Consider the following 20,455-nt stretch of genomic DNA (forward strand, 5'->3'; position numbering starts at 1 on the left):
ATTATTTGTCTAGGCAAACAAGAAAAAAATAATACAGGCATTAAAATTGTATGTGCAATTAAAATAGAAAATGTGCCAGGAATTGGGAAAATGGACTGGTCATGATATGGTTGGATCTGAGGTGTAATCCGGCAGTCATGTGCTGCCTTAGGCCTCTTTCACACGTCCGTTTCTCCGGTACGTGTTTGGTCCATTCCCTCACGTACCGGAGACATGGGCACTTGTAGACCCATTAAAATCAATGGGTCTGCGCTCACGTGCGTATTCTGCCATGGACCGTGTGTACATGTGGAGCATACGTGTGCCCGTGTACTCCACACGTAGACATGTTTGTTTTTCTACGGCATCACGGGTGTCACATGGAATGCAAACAGACCACACGGATGTGTTCCGTGTGACACACCCCCCAGAAAACACATGTGTCTGTAAAAAAAATAACAAAACTTTACTCACCTTCTCCAGCCCTGCTGTCTCTGCCGTTGCTGTCACTTGCTTCTGACTGCCGCTCATTATGCGCATTGCATATTCACTTCACTGCGGGCCGAAAGCAGCAGCAGCGGGGAGTCGGCAGGACCAGAGACCGAAGATCAGCACCACGGACAGGTACATCAGGGACAGGTGAGCAGAAAGTTCCCGTTCTCTGTGTGTTATCACGGATAACACACGGAGAACACACGTGTGCCATAAAAACGGCACACGAAGGACAATACGCACCTTTGACACGTCCGTGAAAAACGTGCGTGATTTTCACGGACGTGTGAAAGAGGCCTTATGTCTGCTCAACCTTTTGCTAATCTACGGACACTAGGAGAGAGAAATGAGAAAGGGGGCTTAGTTCCCATCTTGTCTGGATTACAATCGTCAGTCTCCAAAACCATGCAGCAGTATAGCCAAAGGCATAACTACAGTGGAAGCAGGAGTTGGTGCTTATAGTGTGGTGACGGTTAGATGTCCCTTTGGCAATATGAGATGACCAATATTAATGAAGACCCATGATATTTTGAGGCCCTGTTGGATATTTTGCATTGGGGATGAAAAGCTACAACATTGCCACTTAGTATAGCTATACAATTGCAAATCGCTGCCACCAACTGACTCCAATATATTGAATGGAAATTTGTTTGCATGATGATACATTACTGATTAGGATTATTACTGGACTTAAAAATAACAATATTTGGACATATGTATGTATGTGGAATGTAGGTCTACGTCTATGGGCATGCGAATATACATATGCACGTATATGGAATGTTTATTCAGCATATACCACAAACATTCACTCAAAATTTTATACAGCACGGAACGTTATGAAACTTTGCAAATCACTTTATTAAGAGATTTGTTTTCATTCCTGCAATGTATTTGCTTTTTAGTGACTTCCGAACCCTTTCTTTTCTCTAGTCTATTTCCTATATATATTGATTTTAGAACAAATTCATTTGGAGTACAGATGATTGCAGTGAAATGGTCAGCATCTTTCTCCTCTTATGAGTGTTGCAGTTATAAGAACAGTCTCCTGCAGGAGCTTACGGTATTTACAGAGTTAGTGAGGTATGGTTTCATGCAATGTTCGGTTACAAACTCATTAGACATCAGGCTCTGTTCACACTGCAGAGTCGGACAGGCAACCTGATGTCTTCTAGTTGTTCAGCCAGAGCTGGGCGTTGGCTATTTTATGTGCACTGTTCCTCAGTCCTCCAGGAGTTAATTCCTGCTGATCTGGAAAAGTCTGCTAGGAGCTCAGGTTGCTAATTACCAATCACAGCAGTCTCCTTCCTAGGCTGGATTCACATGATACTATGGCATCAGAGAGGGAGGGATTAATCTCTCTATGTCCTCCATTGTCAGCTGATGCGATTATCGCACTGCACTCGGATATCATCATACTGCAATCCGATGTTTCACTCGCACCCATAGACTTGTATGGGTGCGGGTGATATGCCTCTTGCTGACAATCGCAGCATGCTACAACTTTTCTTTCATCCAGAATCTGGATGAGAAAAAAGCCGACCATCTGATCTCCCTTATTGAATAACATTGGTCCGAGTGCAATGCGAGATTTTCTCGCATTGCACTTCTCCGATTCATATGGTCTTCTGAGTGTATCCCTATATAAGATTCTGGATCCTGCTACTCAGTGCCGATCGCTTGTGCAGCAATTCCAGTCTTATTGTCACCGGTCTTATTGTGGTGATCCAATTTTGGTGATCAGTTGTGTGTTTATTGTATGGTGTGGAAGTTTCTTGGTTGTCTGTTTACTTCCTCCCTTTTATGTTCCCCTATGCACATATTGTCGCTCCTTTGTGTTTAACTGTAGTGTGTACGAGTTTAGTTTTTTCCCCTGTCCGTGTTTAGTTGTGGAGTTTGTGACTAAGCTCCCAGCTCACCCCTTTGAAGGAGGAGAGGGAGGGGGATTACACCAGAGCTTGGACAGGAGTTAGGGTCACGCTGGCGACTCAGACCTCGCTACCATCAAGTGTACCTCTGAGATAAGGGACAGTTTGAGGGCCAGCCTAGGTGCTCTATCCAGTCATCCCATTTCCATGACACATGGGTGCTGAGCTGATCATTTAACTGCCAACATCTGAACTCCAAATAAGTATATTCTAATATCAAAGCAACTTAAGACATGAAGACAGGCAAATAGTCTGAGAAAAAGCATGACTTGGATGCAATTTTTATACATTTTTTTTCCCAGGAATAAAGACAAATTCCCTAATAAAGTGATTTTCAAAGTTTCCTAACTTTACATGATGAATACAATCCTAAAATAAATAAAAGTGTAGCTACCATTTTAAGAACAGTTCACAAAAGGACTGGCAGTCATTTGTATCTTTATGTATGTGGTCCTGTTGTTGCTTATGGTTTTCAATCTTGATATTTGCACTATATATTGATTGTTTATAGATAAGTGTCATTCTTTACCTATAGTTCAGGCAATATAATGAAGGTCAAGTGTGTTTACTAGCAAACTATGGAATATTAAATAGATCTACTTCACTGAGTGATGAAATGACATTTGCATTGCAGCTGGTGTTGTTACACTTGGTACTTTTTCCACTAAAGACTAATTTTATATTTCGTCTATTTGCCCATAAACTTAGTTCAGATATTGTTGGTGACATCTGGCTTTCTCTTTTTATATAATTAACTGAGAATCATACTTGAAAGCCATATTCATTATAGTAATATTAAAGGAACCAACAATTTCATGCCAGAATGTCTGGTTAGAAATCTGGAACTAATTAGTAGTACTCCCCAGAGAATACAACATGGAGATGCCAGCCACAACAGCTGTGGCCGAGAAATCTCAAACAATAGATTTTACATATTTAGAATAAAAGAAAACTACATAAAGATGTTTCCAATCAAAGTCCTTAAATGTTGTTTTCCTTTTCAGCCATGGCACTTCTGATAAATCACTCAACCAAAGTTTATATGAAATTGGAGGAAACATAGGTAAGAATGATTTCCAGCTGATTATTTTATAGAGTTTGATGCCATAGCTTTCTCAACATAACCAGAATCATTGTCTATAATGGAAGAGTCCAGTCCATACTGTAATTTGGCAGCCCTTTCACCAAATGTTTAGGTTGAACTAATAACACAATGTAAAAGTGGCTGCAGAGCGGAATAAAACATTTGTTTTTTAATTTTGCCTCTCTATTCTATTAGCTACCAAAGTATTTGGCACCTAATGAGTTAACTCATGCTGTCACATGCTGTCATGTGACCGAAGCATGGGACCGGATCTTGGGACCGGAGCTTGCCGCGATACCATTGTACTGTATTGCACCGTACTGGAGTGTGATGAATCCGGCAAAGCGGCGAAATGCCGGATGTGTGAAACAGCCCTAAGTGCCAAATATCTCCACAACAGCAAAATAAAAAAAATACTTTGTATTTCATTCCACAGCCGCTGTTACATGAGGTATCAGCTCAACATGAAAAATTTGTTGAAAGTTGCACGCTAATGGAAACCTCTCCTGTACCAAATTTTACTTTTAGATTAAAGGGGTTTACTAGTCTTTTGATAAAAGTCTACAGTCATTCTGCGTGACTGTAGACTTCTGAATCTTTACAGAGCAGGCAATGCACGCTGCCAGGATTCTACTATATTACCATAAGTGTGACGCCCTGGACTAGCCAGGTAGTCAGAGGTAGGCCCTTGCACAAACACCCGTCCCCTAACAAGGTAACAGCAGCCAACCTAAAAACCCTGAGTCACCCCTCTCAGGTCTTGACGTTCACACCAGGGGGCGGGGCCAGGCAGTTGGCCACGCCCACCGAGGAGTTCGGATAGCCTGAGGCGGGAAAAACACAAACAGATCAGTTTTGGAGGTGAAAGAGAGTAGTGGTAAAGAGTAAACGTCTGTCAGGGGTCTGGGCTGTAGCCCAGATACCCTGTGGCCAGGAGGCAAATGGTGGTTGCCGCCTGCAGGAGCCGGGAAGATGGCTGGTGGAACCGTAAGGGACCGGGACATCGTAGTGCCCCGCCGGTACCAAACGGGGAAACCAACTGGAAATCGGAGCATCAGGAGGGGTACTCAGACCCAGAACGAGGTCCAGAAGCCACTGGACCACGTCGAATTTACTGATTGAGGTCTGGACCTTAGGTCCTTTCCCGTCCCAAGACCCAAAAGACGGCAACAGCCCACCGAGGGGGATAGAAAACCACCGCACAGGCAGAGAGATCCCACGGGCCAGTGCCTGCAGGCAAACGGGTTCCAGACACACATAAAGCCGGGGAGCGGACTACCGTCACTGAAGCATAGGCAGTCAAATTCTACAAAGCGAGGTGCAGGAGAAAGGCGGGAACCACCAAACCGGGTGGGGGACCAAGCGCAGCCAGCTGCGGGCACCGACCACTATCCTTTTGGTTTACCAGAGACTCTGATGTATCTGTCATAGTGAGTACAACAGTGCCCTCGGGCCGCGCACCGCGCCGCACCAAGACGCCTGCACCTCGCGACCACCGGGCCCCGGGACCATCTCCCCCTGTCCATGGAGGGGTCAACACCAGGCTGCACAACACCGTTCCCGGGAGCCTAGTTAACGGCAGCGGTGGTGTCCACATTCACCACAACCCGTGGGTGGCTTCACGAACTTACATCCCTAAACACCACGGCCCCGGCCGTGAACCTCCCCACCGAAGATCACCCTCCTTCACGTAGTGCCAGCTTCCCTTCAGAGCGACGTGACCCTTGGGTGCGGAGGCGCTCAAGCCACCCACCGAACGAGCCCGGACCCGAGCGGCTCGGCTGCGGCCGAGCGTGGGGCGGTACATAAGCATGTGATTTGCATGTGATTTGCATACTTCTGGTCACATTTTAACTAGACATGATCTTCCTCTTTCAATACAAGTGAATTCAGCGAGGTTGAGCATGTCTAGTCGGAATGTGTTCCAAAGATTTTAAATCACATACAGTGGAACCTTGGTTAACGAGAACAATCCGTTCTGGGACTGTGCTTGTTAACCAAGTTACTTATTCAGCAAAGCAAGATTTCCCATAGGAAATCATTGCAATGCAGATGATTCGTTCCACAACTTGTTAAATGTCCCATCCTGGTCCCCTATTGTGCCATTCCACACACGCACAAACACACACAAACACACATAAACACACACAATCTCACACAAACACACACAAACACACAAAAGCACACGCACATATTATGCTCACCTTACCTTCCGTTCCATCGCCGGTCTCCTGGGACTTGCTTTTCACCAGTACGGGCTGTGTATCGGGTAACTATGACGACGAGGGAGGAACTTCCACTGCCAGAGCGCTGACGTCAAAGGCAGGAGGCGCTTGACTCTGATTGGTCAGCACGCTGCCTTTGAGTAGGGGTGACAGGGGAACTTCCTGGCTCGTCGCGCAGCCTGCCGATACACAGCGTGGAGCGGCAAACTACAGGACCCAGCAGGCCGGCGATGGAACTGAAGGTACACATATTATGCTCACCTTACCTTCCATTCCACCGCCGGCCTGCTGAGACTTGCTGTTCAGGCTGTGTATCGGGTAACCATGACGATGAGGGAGGAACTTACGCACCCAGAGCGCTGCCGTCAAAGGCAGGAGCTTCTGATTGGTCAGCGCACTGCCTTTGAGTAGCGTCTGACAGCGGAAGTTCCTGCCTCGTCGCCGATGGTTACCCGATACACAGCGTGGAGTGGTAAACTACAGGACCCAGGAGGCCGGCAATGGAACAGAAGGTACACATATTATGCTCACCTTCCCTTCCATTCCATCGCCGGCCTCCTGGTTCTTGTAGTTCGCCGCGAGGATTCCTCCCTCGTCATAATGCACCGGCGAACTACAAGACCCAGGAGGCCGGCGATGGAACAGAAGGTAAGGTGAGCATAATACTGTATGTGTGTGCATGCGTGCTTGTTTGTTTGTTTGTGTGTGTTTGTGTGTGTTTGTGTGGACTGCAAGAGTGGGTCAGAGCGCGGTGGATATACGGAACCGGAAGTGTCTGAGGTGAGGATTTTGCTCGTACAGCAAAGCTTTCTCGTAAACCGAGTTACAAATTTACAGAAAGCTTTGCTTGTTAAGCAAAATTCTCGTTAAGTGGGTTACTCGTTAAGCGAGATTCCACTGTATTTGACATTCACTTAAGTGTCTACTCTTGCTAGCAGTACCAGAGAATCTTGACAGTATACCGTGCAAATAGAGTGACTGTACGCTTTTATCAGAAGACCAGATTAAACCCTTTTAAAGTTGTAAATATTTTGCTACCTATTATCTATTAATGTGTAAAGTTGCACATATAGTATATTGAAAGGCTGGAAATACAAGTAAGCGCAATAGGGTCTTATCTCCCTGGTATCTTAACAAACAAGAACAAATATTCTCACCTTGAAGCATTTTGTGGGCACAACTCCTTTTAAAGCATCAAAGATCTGGCATGGGTACTGCAGTGCAAGTTGATAGATCCCGATGTGGTTTCATCCTGATGAAGGAATCAGAAGGTTTTGAAACCTGTAGACTGTAAATAAACAGGTCATCCTTTCCTTAAGGTCCCGTCACACACAACAAGATCGCTAACGAGATTGTTGCTAAGTCACAGTTTCTGTGACGCAGCAACGATCTCGCCAGTGATCTCATTATGTGTGACACCTACCAGCGATCAGGCCCCTGCTGCGAGATCGCTAGTCGTTGCCAAATGGTCCAGACCATTTTCTTCAAAGGTGATGTCCTGCTGGGCAGGACACATCGCTGTGTTTGACACCTACCAACGACCTCCTAACACGGTCCCAACACCTGCTGAGATTGTTATACAGGTTGTTGATCGTTACTGTGTCGTTGGTAAGGTCTGACTGTGTGACATCTCACCAGCGACCTTCCAGCGACTTATCAGCAATCCTTATCAGCTCGTATCGTTTTCAGGATCGCTGGTAAGTCGTTGTGTGTGACTGGGCCTTAACTTTGATATTATTTTACATTATCAGCAGCTCGGAACATGCCCATTTCTTTCTGATAAGGTTGCGTATAGTAGGATAGACGTCTCTCAGATTATCTTCTGCTCAAAAAACTAAAGGGAACACTAAAATACCATTTTGTTGTTTAAGTGTTCCCTTTATTTTTTTTTTGATAATAAAAGCAGCAGGAAAGCGGGTTTAAATACCGCGCCAAAACCACAGGAGTCCGGAAGGTGTTAGTAAATCCCTTTTTTTTTCTCAGGTCTACGCGTTTCAGGGACATATTCGTCCCCTTCATCAGGACAATATACAGAGAATACTATCAGATAGTATTCTCTGTATATTGTCCTGATGAAGGGGATGGATATGTCCCTGAAATGCGTAGACCTGAGAAAATAAAAAAGGGATTTACTAACACCCTCCGGACTCCTGTGCTTTTGGCGCGGTATTTAAACCCGCTTTCCTCCTGCTTTTATTATCGTCTTACCGCTGCGGGACCGCTGCCTTACAGGCTATTTCCATGCTAAATAAGGAGATTGTGACTGGCACAACCAGACCAGGTGAGTGTTTTTCCTGACATTCACCCCCCACCTGTTTACTGGATAAGACCCTATTTGCGCCTAATCTTTCCACAGCTTCTCTCTCCTTTATTTTTTTGAGCAGTATATTATTAGTTCAGAAAAAGCAAACTAATGTAATATAAGATAATTAAAACTTGAGACCCCAAAAGGTTATCTTAAAGTAATACAAATATAACATGAAAGAGAATTTGTCAAAATGATTTTACGACTGAAACAAGTGGTCTGGTAATATACGTCAAATAAGTTGATACCTGTCTTGTAGAATTCAGCGTTAAGAAATCAAGCTTTGAAGCCTCATGCAGATTAGCCTGAAAGTGCACTTGGGAGGGGTGTAAATGCTCTCTATTGCACTTCCAGGCTAATTTGCATATGACTTCCAAGCCTACTTGGCTGTATACAACCAGAAAACTAGTCTCAATAGTAAAAGCTTCCTGAAAGTTCCCTTTTAGGGAAAATAAGAAGTATGTGCTTATATAGTAGAAATGGCTGCTGGAAGGTGTCTGTAATTTTGACAGTAAAGTCAGATATTAGTACAGAACACTTAGTGGTGCAATGTGCTGGAGAAAGCGCTGTATACTGCTAATCAGTACACGCACTTCAGTCAGACAGCTACGGCCATTGACTGCTACCTGTTCACTATGTAATGCCCTGACTTACTGTCAATCACAGGCGCTGCTGATCAGCTCTTTATCCGGACCTGGAAGCTGAATGGGGTTGATAGTTGGATATATTTGAACCTGAAGTCATTATAAGAGCCATGGTATAAAAGTCATTATTATACTAGAAAATCATTCTGAGATGCTCCAACGCTCTGTCCAGGTCTTTGCAATTATTTTTCCATCTGAGACATTTTTCCTGTTTTGTGGTTTAATAATAACCAGGCTTTTGGATTATAACAAAATAGACCTCAGTGAGCAACATTTTCCAGAGCTCAGGGTATCTGTAAATCAGAGATGATAGATGATTCTGTAATTACCAGCTCCATTTTAAAACCTTTGTTGAGATTTAGTGCAACCTCAGCACTACTTACTGCGTCTATAATTGAGTCATCAGACCAAAGGATTTCTACTGTAGAGAGGTTAGATTAACATGTCATTAATAGGGATGATCAAATACCTATTATTCGCTCTGCCGAATATCCGACGAATACCTCGCAGCTATTCGAGTATTCGCTAATATCCGACGCCCAATGCAAGTCTATGGGAAACTCGAATAATTTTATGTTGGACCCGTGGGTGACCTGTGGTTAGTGAGGAAAAGGCTGAAAGGGATGGGAAAAGGCTGAAACAGTATGGACACAGCCTGTAGAAGGTGCCTGACTGCATTTCTGCCCCCTCCCGATTCATCCAAGGTGACAGGACGCACACAAACGCGCCGCCCGCATTCAGCCTCTTCCTCTGATTTCTGTTGCATGTGCCATGACACATGCGACAGAAAACTACTCCCCGGGTCCAGCTAAGTCCCCCCCCCAAACCCACCCAATGTCTCCCAGTGATCCCCAGCTGTTTTTACCTTTTTTACAGCGCTGATCCCCCGCATCCCTCCTCCTTCACAATGAACGCTGGGCACATGCGCAGAGCGCGGCTGTCAGCTCAGCTCAGCTTAGCTTCCTGTGTTCAGTGAGAACGGCTGTGGAGCTGCGCTGGCTGCACGCATGCTGCTGCTATGACCCGGGAGTGTGGGTGCAGATTTTTTGCACCCACACTCCTCACATGGAGAGTCTGCACTCCTAGTAAATGGGTGACACGTTCCTTGAGCGTGCTTCCCATATTCTAGACCTGGACCTTCCCACCCTGAGAATACCAGTCCATAGCTGTCTGCTTTACCTTGGCTAGTGAACTAGTGAACCAATTTGAGGGGAACCCCATTTTTTATTTTTTGTATTATTTATTTATAAATAATTATAAATAAGAGCCTGGGGGCCCTCTATATTGGATCCCCAATCAAGGTAAAGCTACCAGCTGTGGTCTACAGGCTGCAGCTATCTGCTTTACCCTAGCTGGCTATCAAAAATGGGGGGGACCCCATGTCGCTTTTTTTAAGGTATTTTTTTTTTTTGGCTAAATACAAGGCTAGGCACCCTTTAGTGCCACATGAAAGTCACTAAAGCGTGCCAGCTTAGAATATGCAGGGGGGGTGGGACATTATATATGTGTTTGACATCGGTCTGCCTGTCTATCTATCCATCTATCCTTTTCTATCTATCTATCTATCTATCCATTATCTATCTCTCTCATCTCTCTCCCTCTCTCTCATCTCTCTCTCTCTATCACTCTGTCATCTCTCTCATCACTCTCTCTCTCATCTCTCTCTCTCACTCTGTCTCATATCTCTCTCTCATCTCTCTCTCTCTCTTTCATCTCTCTCTCTTTCTCGCTCATCTCTCTCGCTCATCTCTCTCGCTCATCTCTCTCGCTCATCTCTCTCTCTTTCTCTCTCAACTCTCTCTCTCAACTCTCTCTCTCTCTCTCATCTCTTATCTCTCTCTCTCATCTCTCTCTCATCTCTCTCTCTCTCATCTCTCTGTCTCTCTTTCTCTGCTGCAATCCAGACGTCAAGATTACCAAATCTTCCTATGCTTTTAATTACAGGCAGTGGCTCAATGGGTAGAGTTGCTGCTTAAGGAGAATTAGTTCACGAGTTCGAGTACTGGTTGTCCCAGTAAATAATTTAATTTATTTATAATTATAATTTATTTATAATTATAATTTAATTTAATTATGCACTGAGGGAAGGAGCCGGACATCAGCTGTGAGCCGCGGGACACACCTCTAATATCGGAGCAGTTCACGGAATGAGGCTGCATTGAGCCCTCGCTCACAGACTTCGCCGAGTGTGGATTACGCCGGACCGGGATATTTGGGGGTTTAATAAAGTGGTGAAAGAGGGGCGGTATGTCATAGACGCTGCCATTACTAATCTTGGATTTAGTGGCAGCGATGTGTTGCCGTTAACTCCTTATTACTCTGATGGCCACCGCATCACGGCAACCAGGAAGGGCCGGTGACACGTCGGGACTGTCGCATCTAATAGATGTGACATTCTCGGGGCAGCAGCAGGTTGATATTCTCGGCTGCAAGAGGGGGGGCCGTAACCATGGCCCTCGCCCTCCCCAGCCTGAGAATACCGGCCCGCTGCTGTGTGCTTACCTCAGCTGGGTATCATTTGGGGGGGACCGCAGATTGTTGTTTATTTTACTACACGATATAGAACCACCCACCGGTGGCTGTGATTGGTTGCAGTAAGACAGCTGTCACTCAGCATGGGAGCGTGTCTGACTGCTACCAATCATAGGTGCCAGTGGGTAGGGAAAGCAAGGAATACGAGATGGATTAATGTATGGCCGGCATTTTCAAAAGTAGGAGAACCCGCCACAGTGTGAGAGCCGTGCAGCGCCGCACCCGTGATCGGTGAGTAAGAAAGAGAGAGGGAGAGACCGACTGACCATAATGGCCGCTGGCTGATATAGCCCTTATGGTGCCGTGCAGCCAAGCCAATCACAGTAAAACCCCAACAAAGATGGCTGCGGCGTTACTGTGAGGGCAAGCAACATCAGATGCGTTCATTGGCTGGAAAATGGCGCCAGTAAGTCCAGAAACGAAAAGGAAAGTACCGGAGCAAATATCATATTAACCGTCGGATAGCGGATATCTCGGATACCCTATTATCCGTCGGATACCGAATAGTGGCGAATACATTCGCTCATCCCTAGTCATTACTCAATAGTAACAAATAGACATCTACTAAAAAGTAATCAATGTATAATTACAGGCAAATATATGCTAAAAGGATAAGGCTGAGTTCACATGTCCTGTAATCATTCATTAGAACGGATCCTGCAGAGATCTGTTGGCAAAATGATATCTGCAGGATCCGTTTTTTTTTACCATAGGAGTCTATGGAGAATGGATCCTTTAATGAATTGCTATTTATCTTTCATTTGAAACAGATCCTGTAAGAAAAAATGGATCTGTTACAAATGCAAGGAAAACTAATGGCTAAATAGCAATCTATTGACGGATCCGTTCTCAATAGACTTCAATGTTAAAAAAACGGATTTGGCAAAAGACAGTTATTTACCAACAGACAAAAATTTATGTTTGCAGAACCTTTTTCCCAACAGATCTCACGATCGTCGGGATCACGGGATATATCGTTGGGATCACGTTGTTAGTGACGCACATCCGGCGCCGTTACCGACATCACAGCATGTAAACCCTAGGAGCAACGATCACCGATCGCAAAAACGTCAAAAATCGTTGATCGATGACACGTCGCTCCTTTTCATATCGCGGCTGCTGCCGATATGATGTTGTTTGTCATTCCTTCAGAACCACACATCACTGTGTGTGACACTGCAGGAATGACAAACATCTCCTTACCTGCCTCCACTGACAATGCGGAAGGAAGGAGGTGGGCGGGATCTTATGTCCCGCTCATCTCCGCCCCTCCGCTTCTATTGGCCGGCCGCTTAGTGACGTCGTGGTGAAGTCGCTGTGAGGCCGAACGCACATCCCCCTTGAAGGAGATATTGTTCAGTGGTCACAGCGACGTCGCCGACCAGGTATGTGCGTGTGAAGCTGCCGTAGCGATAATCTTCGCTACGGCAGCAATCACCACATATCGCATGTGCAATGGGGGCGGGTACTATCGCGCTCGACATCGTTAGCAATTGCTAGCGATGTCACAGCGTGTAAAGCCCGCCTAAGGCTGGACACACACGATTGTATGGCATCCGTTGCGAGAACATCGGATGCAATATGCTAATGACTCCCGGATCAGGCTCTGCTGCGAGTGTGAGCCGAGTGTCATGCGACTGTGACCTGATCTTGCAATTGGGTCACAGCTGCGAAGCTGAGTGCGGGCACTGCAAAGGAGAGAGAGGGGTTAATCCCCACCTCTCCTCCATTGTCAGCCTGTGCGTATATCGCACTGCACTGGGATAAAATCTGAGTGCAGTCCGATGTATCTCTCACACGTATTCACTTAAATAATCTGGATGCGAGAAAAGCTGACTAACTGCTCGCCCTCATTGACTAACATAGGTCCGAGTGCAATGCGAGATTTTCTCGCATTGCACTCATTCGTTTTTCACGCTCCGCCCTCCCCCCCCCGCCCTCCGCATGTATACACTGAACACACACACACACACACCTGGATAGTCACCTGTCCCAAGCCATGCAGTTCCCGGCACTGACGTCCTCAGCGCCATTGGCCCGCTCGGCTCCACCCACCCTGCACTCCGCCCCCCGCGGACATTAGGCTGCTTTCACACTTGCGTTGTGAGGCATCCGTCACAGTGCGTTGTGTGACGCATGTTACGGATGAGTAACGGATTCCTGTAAAAGAACGTTTTGCGTTTTGTTTTTTTTTGTAATTTTTTTTTAAAATGTTTCGCCGGGTAAAGGAAATTTGCGGTCGGGAGGAGAGAGAGAGAGGTAACCGCAAATCCCCCGAGTGACTGCAGTGAACCGCGCGATCAGCTGTGCCATCACTCAGGTGACCCGCGGCCACAGCTGCAGTCCTCCACCCGAGAGCTGTGTCCGCGGGTCACCTGAATGAGGGCACAGCTGATCGCGTGACTCGCTGCTGTTGCTGCGTGGAGGTGATAGAGAGCGGTCGTGTTCTACTGCCGCTCCTGTCAGCTTCATGTAGCAGAGCTCAAAGCATCATGGGACCTCTGTGGATTATTTGGGGGTTTAATAAAGTTGTGAAAGAGGGGTTTTTTTGTCTTTTATTCCAAATAAAGGATTTTTCGGGTGTATGTGTTTATTTTCTTTCACTTACAGGTTAATAATGGAAGGTATCTCAGGGAGACGCCTGCCATGATTAACCTAGGACTTAGTGGCATTAGCTGCCATTAACCCTTATTACCTAATGGATGCGGCAATTCCGGGCAGCTGCTGGCTGATATTGTTAGGCTGGGGGGCTCCCCATAACGTGGGGCTCCCCTTCCTGAGAATACCAGCTTTCAGCTGTGTGGCTTTATCGTGGCTGGTATCAAAATTTTGGGGGACCGCACGTCGTTTTTTTTAATTATTTATTTATTTTACTGCACGATATAGACCCGCCCACCAGCGGCTGTGATTGGTTGCAGTGAGACAGCTGTCACTCATCGTGGGGGAGGGTCTGACTGCAACCAATCAAAGGCGCTGGTGGGCGGGGGAAGCAGGGAATACGAGATTGAATAATGAGCGGCTGGCATTTTCAATCCGCATAGCAGCGGAATTCGCCACCATAGACAATCATTAGACACCTTAGTCGGATTCCAACGGAATCTGTCAATGTGCGTTATTTTAATGACCCAAAAAATGTTACATGTAGCGTTCCCTCCACCCGACGCTGCGTCAAAATAACGACTCAGCGTCATCCAGCGGATGCAACGCAGACACTTGCGTTACAGTGCGTTGTCAATACAAGTCTATGGAGAATAGCATAGTGCGTTAATGGACTGCGCTATTCTCCATAGCGGCGTATTGTGCTGAACGTAAGTGTGAAAGCGCCTTACCCCGCAGGATGGGGGCACATGTCAGGATGGTGGCTGCGCCACGATGGGGGCACATACCAGCATTGGGCCACATCACAGCATCAGCATATTTTTACTTAACTTTACACTGTTCATCACCTTCTTTCATTACAAGCCATGGACATCATTAAACATTAGACTCCTCTATTAAAACTGTTCCTTCCGTTGTTTGTCATTTTAAAACCAATAAACAATTATAAGAATACTAAATTTAACCTAACCCAACCAGTCCATTAATTACCTTATTATTCAATCTGCTAATCTACATACACATTGTAGACTACCCAATACGTTAGAATCGGGCCACCTTCTAGTGTATATATATATATATATATATATATATATATATATATATATATATATATATATATATATATTTATTTTTTTTTATAAATATATATATATATATATATATATATATATATATATATATATATATATATATATATATATATATATATAAACAGTGCTCAGCATAAATGAGTACACCACGTGTAAGATTGTAGTCAATATCTCACTGAATACAAGAACAATTTCCAAAGTTTTGACAAGACTAAAGGCCGCTTTACACACAACGATATCGCTAGCGATCTCGTTAGCAATGTGACATGCCCAGATCGTTGCTACAATTTGCCGAGTTCGCTCATAGGTTGTTTTGTAGCAGTCACACGTACCCATCTCATAAACGACGCAACATCGTTAAGTGATATATTGTTTGACCAAGGCGGTCGTGTGGACACTGTCCCATAGCATTCCTTCCAACGATTTCGGCAATGAAAGAGGCGTATTATTCTCCATAGCATACACCCTGGCGTGTAATTGCTTCATCCTCTACACGCCCGAACTTCCATACTGCCAGAATCTCCTACGATTTGTGTCCGCCTTTTCAACCATGCCTGCCAAATCAGAACGCAGTTGGTACCACCAATCAAAGCGAAGGAGGCGTGGAGCATTGCTCATAACGACACGCCCACGTCGCTGATGATGGACGCAATAACGATGTTGTTCGTCATTGGCAGTGTGTCAAACGTAGCAATATGTCTGCAGCGTTCGAAACGACGAACAATATTTTGAAACTGAACGACGTGTCAACGATCAACGATTTTCGCTATTTCTTAAGATCGTTTGGAGTCGCTCGTAGGTGTCACACGCAACGACGTTGCTAACGACGACGGAAGTGCGTCACGAAAACCGTGACCCCGACGACATATCGTCAGATAAATTGTAGCGTGTAACGGAGCCTTTAGTCTCATAGAAAATTTTTTTAACCCATATTATGAAAGTAAGGTTAATAATATAACTTTTTGTACAAAATCTTCCCTGTTTCTTTAAACTAGTTGATGAAAAAGTGAATACATCCCACATCAAAACAACAGCATCTAGTATTTTGTACGACCTCGATTTTTAAGGACAACACCAAGTCCTGCAATGAACAACTTGGTGACATATTGCAACATTATCTTATTCCATTTTTAAGGAAATACCTTAAAGCCTGGATGCTGGATGGAGAGTGATGCTCAACTTGTCTCTTCAGAATTCCCCATAGGTTTTCGATTGTGTTCAGATCAGGAGACATACTTGGCCATTGAACAACTTTCACCCCTTTCTTATTCAGAAATGTAGCAGTGGCCTTAGATTTGTATTTTGGATCATTGTCATGCTGGTAGTATGCATGTTTACCAAGAGCATGAAGTGGTGGGAGCATCTTATATTTCAATATAGAGCAGTACATCTGTGAATTCATGATACCATGTATGAAATTTAGTTCCCCAATACCTGAAGCACTCATGCAGCACCACATAAGAACACTGCCACCACCATATTTCACTTTAAGCTCCATGGATTTTTCTATGTGCTCCTCCTTACCCTTGCGAAACTATACAGTTTTGAAGCCATCAATTCTAAAAACGTTTTTCTTGGCCCCAAGAAGTTCCCTTTTATAATTGGATTCCATCTAAATGTTTTTTTAAAGTGGAATGTTTTATCATTTTGTTTTCTGTAATTGCTGCAGAATTGTGTCTCTTGCTTTTGGCTGTTGTTATCAGTATTATTCCATCTGACACTTCTTTCTTTACTCCTTTCTTTAGGAGAACACTGCTTAGACCCTGATACTTATATGCTGGATGTATATCATGTTAACCCTCATGCAGAATGGATTTTAAAACCCAAAAACAGCTGAGAACAATGGACTGTGCAGCAAATCCTTCATCTTCAAGTGGCACTGATGGAATGTATTGGGCTGAGGGCAGTATAGCTGCTATGGACTATTACTGACATTGCTTGAGATGATGGACTATGAAGACATGGGTACTTTGGAAAGAGAACACTACATCTGTGGAGAAAACCTGTGGACCTTGAATGAGCATATTATTTTTGCTCTTGGTAGAATATAATTTATACAAAGTTTGCTTTTCTTTTTATAAGTAAAACACTACCAGAAAGCTGAGAACATGTCACATCCTAAGCAGTTATTGATTGTTCCTTCTACAAGTATTATTGCCGACACTTAATGTTGGCCGTCTTACTGCTGGACAGATATTGAACCCTTTCATGGGTGGCATTGATGCCTCCAAAAGCTCTTTGAAGCGTGACATGAATGCTTTACTCAGCATCTCGGAAGAAGTCTTGACCGTAACTGTTCTTTGTCCTTTTGTATAGGAACCACTAAGTTTGTACAGTTACATTTTTATATCTATTTGTAGATATTCTGTAATGGTTTTTGTATTTTTTTAAGCGTTTCCTCTGTGCGCATATTTAACATTTGTAAACCATCTGTCATTACTACAGTATTCACTTTTTATAATATGTTCTTAACATTCACAATAATGGGCGCCTCTTCCATAGGCCATGAGTGTTTCTGCCAGGGAATAGATTGTACATGAAAATATCCAGGCATTTCGCCAACTGGCATGTATGTTTTAGACTTTAGTGTTGATATGATTCTGGCGTGACTTGTTTATTTTGATTGTGGAATGCGCTATTATTGCAGGTTTCTATGAAAATGAGTTCACATGTATAATCATAACTTATATAAACTCAGTGTTCAATAGAAAGGTGCTGCGTCTTGTCATAATATACAAAGAGGCACTTATTTCTCTAGGGAAAAATAAATACCAAACTGGAAATGGACATTGGTCAATTTTCTAACAGCTGACATGGTAAAAGGAACGTAAAAAGCTTGTCTGTGACTTAAGGCCCAGTCACACACAACGACTTACCAGCGATCCCGAAAACAATGCGACCTGATAGGGATCACTGGTAAGTCTCTGGGAGGTCACTGGTGAGATGTCACACAGTCAGACCTTACCAACGATGCAGGAACAATACAGGTCGCAGTAGCGACCTGTATAACGATCTCAGCAGTCACTGTGACCCTGTCACACAGTGTCAAACACAGCGATGTGTGCTGCCCAGCAGGACATCGCCTTTGAAGAAAATGGCCTGGACCATTCTGCAATGACTAGAGATCTCACAGCAGGGGCCTGATCGCTGGTAGATGTCACACAAAACGAGATCGCTAACGGGATCGCTACTGCATCACAGAAACCGTGACTCAGCAGCGATCTCGCTAGCGATCTCGTTATGTTTGACGGTACCTTTACATTGATAGCCAATCTATAGGATACATTACCAATATCATATCTGTTGGGGTCAGACACTCGACATCTTCACTGTTTTCTGTTATCAAGTGAGTGGTAGATAAAGTCTAGTATCCAGGAGCAGCCACTAAACAATGCATCCCTATTCAGACTCCATACATTGTTTAAATTATAGGGAATCTGTTGGCAAGTTTTTGCTATGTATTCTGAGAGTAGCATAATGTAGAGACAGACCTGACTCTAGTGATGTGACACTTACTAGACACTTTTTATTTATGTAACCATTTTATCCCCGAGCCTGTTTTCACCAAGCCAAATTTTAATTTCTGACCAGTGTCACTTTATGTGGTAATAACTCAGGAATGCTTCAATAAAGTCCAGTGATTCTGAGACTGTTTTTTCGTGACATGTTGTACTTCATGATAGTGGTAACCTTTGGTCAATATTATTTGCATTTATTTCTGAAAATATAAAAAATTTGACAAAAAATTACAAAATGTTGCAATTTTTTAACTTTGAATTTTTATGCCCTTAAACCAGCTACCATATTTTTCAATTTATAAGACACATTATAAGGCGCACCCCAAATTTAGAGATTAAAAAAAGTAAAAAAAAAAAAAAATACGGTCTGTCTTACTGGATGGAGGCGGCAGCGGTGGTGGAGTGGAGTCATAGTAGGCAGGGGGTGAGCTGGTGGGGTCTCTGCTTGCAGTGGTGGGTCTGTACCAGCAACGGAAGCTGTGGTGGCAGCGTGCCGAAGCTGTGTGGAGCAGGCCGGTGCGGTGGGTGTCCCAGATGCTCTGTTGGCGGTCCATGCTTCAAAGAAATGGCGCCCGGAGCGGCACGTGCACAGATGGAGTTCTCAGCCGAGAGCACCATCTGTGCACACGTTGACTCTGGGTGCTATCATTTGAAGCCAAAGCATCTGTGACCCCCACTGCAAAGTGACTGCAGCAGGCACAGCCAGCCGGTCACCCGCAAAGAGAGGCAGCCAGCCTGCCCACACAGACAGGCAGCCAGCTGGCCGCACAGAGAGGCAGCCAGCCGGCCGCCAGCCCGCACAGACAGGCAGCCAGCCACCCGCACAGAGAGGCAGACCGCCGCCCGCACAGACAGTCGGCCGCACAGAGAGCCGTCTGCACAGGGAGGCAGACGGCCGCCTGAACAGGCGGCCCCCCACGCCAATTCTCCACCTCCCGGTAAGCTATATTCGGATTTTAGGACCCACCACTCATTTTCCTTCCAAATTTTTGGGAGGAAAAGTGTGTCTTATAATTCAAAAAATACAGTACTTAGACCACACAAAATAGATAATAAATTACATTTCCCACATTTTTACTTTACATAAGCACAATTTTTGAAACAACTTTTTGTTTGCTAGGAAGTTAGAAGGGTTTAAAATTTATCAGCAATTTCTCATGTTTCAACATTTACAAAACCAATATTTTAGGGACCACATCACATTTCAAGTGACTTTGAGAAATACCCAAAAGTGACACCATCTTAAAAACTAAACCCCCTAAAGTACTCAAAACCACAATACCACAAGTATTATTAACCTTTTATGGGCATCACAGGAATTAAAGCAATGTAGAAGTAAAAAATGAACATTTTAATTTTTCTCACAAAAATGTTGCTTTAGCTCCAATTTTTTCATGTTCACAAGGGCAGCAGGAGAAAATTGACCATACAATTTGTTGTACAACAAAGTACATCAATGCCTGATATATGGTCGAAAACTACTATTTGGGCGCACAGCAGGGCACAGAAGGGAAGAAGCACTATTTGAATTTTGGAGCGCCATTTGTTCTATGGACACCATGTCACATTTGAAGATCCCCTGACATACCAAAATAGCAGAAACCCCACAAGTGACCCCATTTTAAAAACTACACCTCTCTAGGAATTAATTTTGTGATGAAGTGAGCATTTTTAACCCTCAAGCGATTCACAGAATTTTTGCATCATGCTAATACGCCCTTAAAGAATAGCCATTTATCAAATACGTTCCCACAAGCACAGCTTTATAAGGAGGTACCTACTTACCTCAAAATTGTGATTAGAGTGTTTATGTATAACCTCTTAACGCCAAGACCATTTTTTCCGTTTTTGCTCTGTCGTTTTTCCTCCCCTTCTTCCAAGAGTCATAACTTTTTTATTTTTTATTTTTCTATCAATATAACCATCAATATATGGTCTTTTTATGCGGGACAAGTTATACTTTTCACATACATTATTTACTTTACCATATAGTGTACTGAAAAATGACAAAAAAATTCCAACTGCTGTGAAATTGCAAAAAAAGTACAATTCCACAAAT

General features: G+C 44.3%; 1 protein-coding gene across 2 annotated transcripts in view; it reads left to right on the plus strand.

Annotated features, from left to right (window-relative positions):
• The window catches only part of ARHGAP28 (Rho GTPase activating protein 28), a 230,082-nt gene extending 211,618 nt beyond the window's left edge, over positions 1–18,464 (plus strand). For both annotated transcript variants that reach the window (XM_075316393.1, XM_075316394.1), the window contains exons 14-15: positions 3,404–3,462; positions 16,624–18,464. In XM_075316393.1, the coding sequence (XP_075172508.1) occupies positions 3,404–3,462; positions 16,624–16,715 (151 nt within the window). In that variant the 3' untranslated portion in view covers positions 16,716–18,464. The remainder of the gene's footprint in view (positions 1–3,403; positions 3,463–16,623) is intronic.
• Positions 18,465–20,455: the final 1,991 nt, after the last annotated feature.

This window comes from Anomaloglossus baeobatrachus, chromosome 6, assembly GCF_048569485.1.
Source record: "Anomaloglossus baeobatrachus isolate aAnoBae1 chromosome 6, aAnoBae1.hap1, whole genome shotgun sequence".
NCBI lineage: Eukaryota > Metazoa > Chordata > Amphibia > Anura > Aromobatidae > Anomaloglossus > Anomaloglossus baeobatrachus.